This window comes from Doryrhamphus excisus, linkage group LG14 (genome assembly GCF_037039965.1).
Source record: "Doryrhamphus excisus strain RoL-2023G ecotype Guam linkage group LG14, RoL_Dexc_Guam_v1.1, whole genome shotgun sequence".
NCBI lineage: Eukaryota > Metazoa > Chordata > Actinopteri > Syngnathiformes > Syngnathidae > Doryrhamphus > Doryrhamphus excisus.
This window is the reverse complement of record NC_136370.1, coordinates 1013845-1023373: the sequence shown is the minus strand read 5'-3', so window position 1 is coordinate 1023373 and position 9529 is coordinate 1013845. Positions and strand designations below refer to the sequence as shown.

At 37.5% G+C, this 9529-nt stretch overlaps 1 protein-coding gene across 1 annotated transcript; it reads right to left on the bottom strand.

Annotated features, from left to right (window-relative positions):
* Nucleotides 1-85: 85 nt before the first annotated feature.
* LOC131132045 (calcium homeostasis modulator protein 2-like) lies at nucleotides 86-8163 on the bottom strand. The gene is made up of 4 exons (XM_058077224.2): nucleotides 8038-8163; nucleotides 7890-7941; nucleotides 7173-7733; nucleotides 86-1350 (listed from the first exon to the last, which is right to left on the bottom strand). Exons 3-4 carry the CDS (start codon nucleotides 7722-7724, stop codon nucleotides 931-933), a joined length of 972 nt encoding a protein of 323 aa, XP_057933207.2. The 5' UTR covers nucleotides 7725-7733; nucleotides 7890-7941; nucleotides 8038-8163; the 3' UTR covers nucleotides 86-930.
* Between the last annotated feature and the right edge of the window lie 1366 nt (nucleotides 8164-9529).

The following is a 9529-nucleotide window of genomic DNA, read 5'->3' as shown; positions in this document are numbered from 1 at the left end:
TATTATACATATTATACATTGTGTTAAGTATTTACATTGTCCTGATTTTGGCACAGTTAAAGCAATAAATGAATAGTGGTCCAATATTTATTTATTTTTATTAGTTTATTTGAAAAGGCACAGTGTACATTAATTAGCATTGCTAATTGCAAATGCACCATAAATAAACAAAAGGCTATTTTTCACCCATTGTCCCTGGAGACAGTACAAAGCTACAAAGTAAAAGTAGAAATATTGTACAGTGAACAATCCAAATAAAAGAGCAATAAAAATAGATACAACTATACAAATGCTTGTAAAAAAAATACAGTGTACATCCAAAATAAGCTGCAATACTTTGGGTAAAATGATCAAAACGCTTCAACTTGCAACTGATCTTGACAGCAGAGACACAAGTTTTGTCCGTTTTTGGCATTCATCCATTTAAAAAAGGCATGACAAACATCCAAACGTACGAAAACCAAATATATGTTTCCAGTAGGACGGGATGCCTTGCAATATTGCAATTTTTCAGAAATGAATTAAGAAATGATCACTCTTTTTGTGGTAGCATTATTAGTCAGTTATTATTAGTCAAATTCTCCTCCCGTCCGTGTGGAAGTGCTGACGTTTTTTTTTTAATTGGCGGCTAGCTGCTTAGCCTGCTAGCAGCCGTCTGGAGTCGCTACAGCAAGAGTTGAGTTGAGAGTTGCGCAATGCGATGTAAACAAAGAATACTACTACTTCATGTCTGCAGGCCTCTAATAATGTTTAAAAAATGTATTTAGAAAGTCAAACAGGTTTTCATTTCTGTAACTATGAAAATATTCCTTTTACAGCGTTTGGCTGGACGATAACCAAGACAGCGGAGGATGGAACCAGCAACCTTCAAGTTGGGACATTTAAATCAAGTACTTTATACCCACAATGAAAATGCACGTCTGGACGATGCTAAGTAATAAACACCTCCATTTCTTTATCAAGCGCGTCCACTTTGTCCTCCTGGCCATACGTGGCCCATTTATTGAGCCTGCTGTAGAGCGGTAGACCGTTCTTCTCCCTGTAGAGGTAGACGCCCGTCACTCTGTTCCACTCTCTGCTACAAATGGGACTGGTGGCTTCCTGGTGTTCGGCCATTTGTTCCTTCTCCTCCTTCCCCAAAGCCACGAAACCAAAGAAGTCCTTGACGTGTTTTGCAGCGAGGATGTTGGCGTGCACGTCTGCTGTGCGCTGAAAGAGGTCCTTTTCTCTGGAGCGATACGTGGACCAGTATTCTTCCTGGTGGTAGCCAAGGGGGGAGAAGCATCGCTTGGTGCACATGACCAGGAGCACCGTCAGAGACATCCCGGCCAACACCATCCAGCCTACCAGCTGGAAAAAACACAAAACAATCCTCAGTTCATTTCAGGACGCTCTTATTTTGAATAATAACACAGGAAGTCCTGGTCCACCATGTTCTTCAACAAAGCTGTCCTGAAAATGACTTTGCTGAAATGTGTTATATATTGTTATATTGTACAGTGTATTTATGTATTTATTTATGATGTTATTATTTATTTATTATAGTTCATGATGGCAGCCATGGCCGACTCATCGTAGCAAAGCGTCATCTCCAGAAGTAACGTCATCAGGGATGCAAATGCTTCTCGGGGTAGATCGTCAACTTTGTTCAGTGACAAAATGTCGTGCTGCTGCCGGATGTTTATAATGTCTGTGATACAGAAGCCCACTCCGAGTTCTTTTTTTTTTTTTTTGCAGTGATCCTTTCACTGATGACTGCTATATTGTCACGCCCAGCGTGGGTTCCTGTGTGACAGTTTGTCTATGTTCCCTGTCTGGGCTTTGGTTTCCGTTTTGGACGCTCTTATTTTGTATTGGACTTCCTGTTTTGCCTTTGTTGCCATAGCCACCCACACCGGTCCCTAATTTGTCCTCTCTTTTTTTTTTTCTAAAAAAAATTCTAGAGTCCCACGTTGCTAACCCTAGGAGGGACAACCACGCCTTATGCACAAGTGCTAGACAACTTGATGTCTTGGGTACAATCAAATGTTTACACAAAACAAAAACAAATGTTGCACATATTTGCTCAGGGTGTGTTGATGAGTTGATCATCATGTTGCCATGTTGTCTTTTCACACCTTTTTATGGGGCATTTGAGGGCATGATTGCAGCGATGACATCCTCAGTTGGGACTAAACACTTTCATGCTGCCAAAAGGCAAAAAAGGACGACACGTTCTTTGAAATGTATCCATAGGAGATGGTCTGTCGGACCGAACCTCCAATGTTACCATCATCGCATCATCACCATGACGATTATTTACAAAGATATGAACACGACCAGAAACAAGGCTGTGATCCAGGAAAACCTGCCAGGTGTACCTTTTATGATTAAAATCATCATCATTCTATTCTCTTTTTCATATCTTCATGGTCAGGCAATGCTTCAGACACATCTTACAGACCTCATACATGTCCTGCACCTACTCCTACCTCCACTCTTATAGGTCACCCTATGTTCCTCTATCTTCTGGAAGAACGTATTCACTCCAGCCATTTCCATCCTTTTGGCAAAGTCCACCACCATCTGTCCTTCTGTGTTCCTCTCCTGAATAGCAAACCTGCCCATCACCTCTCCATCATCTCTGTTTCCTGCACCAACATCCATTCCAGGGATGAGTTGTCATGGCTTCATCCAGGTCCAGCCAGGATTTCTCCCATCTACTTGTGGGGCATACCCACTAACTACATTGAACATCACACCTTGGATTTCGATTTTATCTTCAGACTCATCACCCTATCTGACACTACCTCCAGGACCTTCTTACCTTCTCCAACTCCTCCTTCTCCGTTTCTCTTCCATCTACACCATGATGGAAGTACTTGGACCCTGCCCTAAACTTCTAGCCTTGCTACCTTGTCTTTCAGGTTTACAGCAGCAAACGTAGAGTAAATGATATTAGTATATTAGTAGTAAATGATATTAGTATATTAGTATAGTACATGATATTAGTATATTAGTATAGCACATGATATTAGTATATTAGTAGTAAATGATATTAGTATATTAGTATAGTACATGATATTAGTATATTAGTAGAGTAAATGATATTAGTATATTAGTATAGTACATGATATTAGTATATTAGTATAGTACATGATATTAGTATATTAGTATAGTACATGATATTAGTATATTAGTAGTAAATGATATTAGTATATTAGTATAGTAAATGATATTAGTATATTAGTAGTAAATGATATTGGTATATTAGTATAGTACATGATATTAGTATATTAGTATAGTACATGATATTAGTATATTAGTATAGTACATGATATTAGTATATTAGTATAGTAAATGATATTAGTATATTAGTAGTAAATGATATTAGTATATTAGTATAGTACATGATATTAGTATATTAGTATAGTACATGATATTAGTATATTAGTATAGTACATGATATTAGTATATTAGTATAGTACATGATATTAGTATATTAGTATAGTACATGATATTAGTATATTAGTATAGTAAATGATATTAGTATATTAGTATAGTAAATGATATTAGTATATTAGTAGTAAATGATATTAGTATATTAGTAGTAAATGATATTAGTATATTAGTAGTAAATGATATTAGTATATTAGTATAGTAAATGATATTAGTATATTAGTAGTAAATGATATTAGTATATTAGTAGAGTAAATGATATTAGTATATTAGTATAGTACATGATATTAGTATATTAGTAGTAAATGATATTAGTATATTAGTATAGTACATGATATTAGTATATTAGTATAGTAAATGATATTAGTATATTAGTATAGTACATGATATTAGTATATTAGTAGTAAATGATATTAGTATATTAGTATAGTACATGATATTAGTATATTAGTATAGTAAATGATATTAGTATATTAGTGTAGTAAATGATATTAGCATATTAGTAGTAAATGATATTAGTATATTAGTATAGTAAATGATATTAGTATATTAGTAGTAAATGATATTAGTATATTAGTAGTAAATGATATTAGTATATTAGTAGTAAATGATATTAGTATATTAGTATAGTACATGATATTAGTATATTAGTATAGTAAATGATATTAGTATATTAGTGTAGTAAATGATATTAGTATATTAGTATAGTAAATGATATTAGTATATTAGTATAGTAAATGATATTAGTATATTAGTAGTAAATGATATTAGTATATTAGTATAGTACATGATATTAGTATATTAGTATAGTAAATGATATTAGTATATTAGTATAGTAAATGATATTAGTATATTAGTATAGTAAATGATATTAGTATATTAGTAGTAAATGATATTAGTATATTAGTATAGTACATGATATTAGTATATTAGTATAGTAAATGATATTAGTATATTAGTGTAGTAAATGATATTAGTATATTAGTAGTAAATGATATTAGTATATTAGTATAGTAAATGATATTAGTATATTAGTAGTAAATGATATTAGTATATTAGTAGTAAATGATATTAGTATATTAGTATAGTACATGATATTAGTATATTAGTATAGTAAATGATATTAGTATATTAGTAGTAAATGATATTAGTATATTAGTATAGTACATGATATTAGTATATTAGTAGTAAATGATATTAGTATATTAGTATAGTACATGATATTAGTATATTAGTATAGTACATGATATTTGTATATTAGTAGTAAATGATATTAGTATATTAGTATAGTACATGATATTAGTATATTAGTAGTAAATGATATTAGTATATTAGTATAGTATATGATATTAGTATATTAGTATAGTACATGATATTAGTATCTTAGTATAGTACATGATATTGGTATATTAGTATAGTAAATGATATTAGTATATTAGTAGTAAATGATATTAGTATATTAGTATAGTAAATGATATTAGTATATTAGTATAGTAAATGATATTAGTATATTAGTATAGTAAATGATATTAGTATATTAGTAGTAAATGATATTAGTATATTAGTAGTAAATGATATTAGTATATTAGTATAGTATATGATATTAGTATATTAGTATAGTACATGATATTAGTATCTTAGTATAGTACATGATATTGGTATATTAGTATAGTAAATGATATTAGTATATTAGTATAGTACATGATATTAGTATCTTAGTATAGTACATGATATTGGTATATTAGTATAGTAAATGATATTAGTATATTAGTATAGTAAATGATATTAGTATATTAGTATAGTAAATGATATTAGTATATTAGTAGTAAATGATATTAGTATATTAGTATAGTAAATGATATTAGTATATTAGTAGTAAATGATATTAGTATATTAGTATAGTACATGATATTAGTATATTAGTAGAGTAAATGATATTAGTATATTAGTATAGTACATGATATTAGTATATTAGTATAGTACATGATATTAGTATATTAGTATAGTAAATGATATTAGTATATTAGTATAGTAAATTATATTAGTATTGATCAAGTGTCGGGTTTATTGCACGGTAACGTTGATCAAGTGTCGGGTTTATTGCACGGTAACGTTGATCAAGTGTCGGGTTTATTGCACGGTAACGTTGATCAAGTGTCGGGTTTATTGCACGGTAACGTCACGGTTATTGTACAGAATATTTGGAGAAGTTTTTATGATGGAGTCTGCCAGCTGCAGGAAGGAAGGAAGGAAGGAAGGAAGGAAGGCCCTGCAGTATCTCCTTCACACACTTGGGATGTTTCATCCTGTCACTGATGCTCCTTAGTGCAGTCAGTGTGTTGGGGGGGGGGGGGGGGGGGGGGTCTTTGTTCACTTGGTCATCAAGGAGGACGGCTTGGTTGTCATCCTCCTCCACCTTTTCTAGAGGACATCCCAGGACGGAGCCTGCCTTCTTTATCAGTTTGTATATAAACTGCTCCAAAAATCCTGTGCAATAACCATGCAATAAACAAGTGCAATAACCGTGCAATAAACCTGAGGCCAATCAACATGTAAACATAAACAAGTGCAATAACCGTGCAATAAACCTTCGGCGGATCAAGATGTAAACATAAACAAGTGCAATAACCGTGCAATAAACCTGAGGCGAATCAACATGTAAACATAAACAAGTGCAATAACCGTGCAATAAACCTGAGGCCAATCAACATGTAAACATAAACAAGTGCAATAACCGTGCAATAAACCTTCGGCGGATCAAGATGTAAACATAAACAAGTGCAATAACCGTGCAATAAACCTGAGGCGAATCAACATGTAAACATAAACAAGTGCAATAACCGTGCAATAAACCTTCGGCGGATCAACATGTGAACATAAACAAGTGCAATAACTGTGCAATAAACCTGAGGCGAATCAACATGTAAACATAAACAAGTGCAATAACTGTGCAATAAACCTGAGGCGAAATAACATGTAAACATAAACAAGTGCAATAACCGTGCAATAATGGCACGGATGACCAATGTGGTCTACGAGCATGACCTGATGAAGCCCGCTCGGTGGCGACTACGTTGGTCCTTACGTTGGTCCATACGTTGGTCCTTACGTTGGTCCATACGTTGGTCCATACGTTGGTCCATACGTTGGTCCATACGTTGGTCCATACGTTGGTCCTTACGTTGGTCCATACGTTGGTCCTTACGTTGGTCCATACGTTGGTCCATACGTTGGTCCATACGTTGGTCCATACGTTGGTCCATACGTTGGTCCTTACGTTGGTCCATACGTTGGTCCATACGTTGGTCCATACGTTGGTCCATACGTTGGTCCATACGTTGGTCCATACGTTGGTCCATACGTTGGTCCATACGTTGGTCCATACGTTGGTCCATACGTTGGTCCTTACGTTGGTCCTTACGTTGGTCCATACGTTGGTCCATACGTTGGTCCATACGTTGGTCCATACGTTGGTCCTTACGTTGGTCCATACGTTGGTCCATACGTTGGTCCATACGTTGGTCCATACGTTGGTCCTTACGTTGGTCCTTACGTTGGTCCATACGTTGGTCCATACGTTGGTCCATACGTTGGTCCATACGTTGGTCCATATGTTGGTCCTTACGTTGGTCCATACGTTGGTCCATACGTTGGTCCATACGTTGGTCCATACGTTGGTCCTTACGTTGGTTTGGGTGGGAAAGAAAATGGCAGAGTAGGAGGTTTTCCCCTACCTGTGACTCGTATTTGAGACGCCGGTTAATTTCTGGCCAGAAGCCTTGCAGCTCTTCTGGAAGACTTTCCTTGCAGGGGAACTTTGCCATGATGTCCGAGTCCTGATCCGTGGGGAAGCCCTCCACTGTCCTGGGATCAGTAAACTGACTTAAAGCACACGTGTACGCCAGACCCTGCAGCAGGGAGAGAACGCTCCATGTCAGCGGCGCCACCACAGCTCGACCCAAAATACTTCCCAACACCGCGGATCCCGCTGCCGCGGACAGCTTGCGGAACTTTCTGAGTCGGAACTCCGACACCAGGTCCCAGGTTCTCTTGTTCAGTACGATTCCCACAATGAAAAACGCCAAGGCTGGAACGCCAATGGCAGCCAGGCCGTAGTAGTAGTTCCTCCCTGGGGAGCACGGACAATCAAAGGCAAAAACGTTGTAAGCGGTCTGGCTGGCCACAGTTCCCAGAGCGATGAGACCGTTAAAGATCATCACATCTTTACTCTTGAAGAAGAGAGAAGCAAACTTAAAGTTCTCTGTGACGAGGGCATAAGCGGCCATGTTGGTAAGCTATCAAGAGAAGAACACAGAAAGACGGAGACATGAAAAAAGGTCATGTGGTTTGTGGTTTGTAGTCAGTCCAGACAACACACACACACACACACACACACACACACACACGTGTCATTTTAGAAGACAACAAGAAAGTCAGTCATGCTGTCTTACAAACGTGCGCCGTCCTGCGACTCAGTCTCGCTGATCCCTTTCACGCTTCCAGCTGGGAATAAAAGCACATCTCGGTGTGGACCTCAACAACTGGGAACTAGTTCTTGTCGTTCGTTCGTGAGCCGTGTGGGCACCGGTGGTGACTCACCGCTAAGACCTGCCCTCTGGTTTCCTCCCCAGTGGAAAAAAGGAGGGAAACTTGATCTGCAAGTGAAAACATGCGCAAACACACCCGTGCCCAAGGAGCAGCAATGAGCGTCACGAGTGATGAAAAACAGACGAAACAGGAAGAAAAACTGAGCTGGCCAGAAAACAAAGCAAGAAACAAAGTCAACAAACTGAGGTGAGAATAAATCCTCACCACACGGAAGCACAATGGAAGCTGCCGGGTGGCAGATTGGTTCCAGGTGTCACAGAAACACCAGAAGGGTGTGGCAGGACAGAATCGTGACAAACGCGACCGTTCAAATGTTCTCACGGAAAAAAAAAAAAAAGACTATAGGGGTGTTATTTCATGTCTACATGGCTCTAATGTAATGTATTTACAAAGTCATAAATGTTTTTCTACGCTCTAACTCTGGAAATATTCTATTTATTAACATTAAATCTTATCCACAGCAATCCGGATAAATTTAGAAAATTTGATTTCAACGTTTTGTGATTAGTCACACATGTTTTTGTGTTTAATTTTCACAGATTTTGCAGTTAAAAATGCAACTGGTCCACATTGTGTTCATGCAAAGTTGAATGATTGCTGCCAATTTCTGCAAATCTAATAAAAAGTCATTGAAAATAACAAGCAACACATAATAAGCGTCCATTCGCGATGCAAATGCAGAAGAAAAAAAAAAAAAAAACATACTTTTTTATCATCCGCATTCAAACGCCTGACTTTTAAGCCATAAAAACGGCCACAAGGTGGCAGTAGTGCATTTGATGCCAGATGAAGTGAAGGGAAGGTGACACATGACAGGAAGGAGGAAGTGAGGCGCGTTTAGGAGTATAGTGTGCAGTTAACGCACGCACGCATCATTCACCTCGAAATGTGACAATTGGGCACGGCGGTCGAGTGGTTAGCGCGCAGACCTCACAGCTAGGAGCACCAGGGTTCAATTCCATTCTCCGCCATCTCTGTGTGGAGTTTGCATGTTCTCCCCGTGCATGCGTGGCTTTTTTCCGGGTACTCCGGTTTCCTCCCACATTCCAAAAACATGCTAGGTTAATTAGCCACTCCAAATTGTCCATAGGTATGAATGTGAGTGTGAATGGTTGTTTGTCTATATGTGCCCTGTGATTGGCTGGCTGGCCACCAGTCCAGGGTGGACCCCGCCTCTCGCCCCGAAGACAGCTGGGATAGGCTCCAGCACCCCCGCAACCCTCGTGAGGAAAAGCGGTCGAAAATGAATGAGTTTTCCTCCTATTTTGTGTGGAAGTGGTAATTTTTTGGCTTTTTATTTTGTCTTTCCCACCCTCGGCCATCTCTGTGTGGAGTTTGCATGTTCTCCCCGTGCATGCGTGGGTTTTCTCCGGGTACTCCGCTTTCCTCCCACATTCCAAAAACATTCCATAGGTATGAATGTGAGTGTGAATGGTTGTTTGTCTATATGTGCCCTGTGATTGGCTGGCCACCAGTCCAGGGT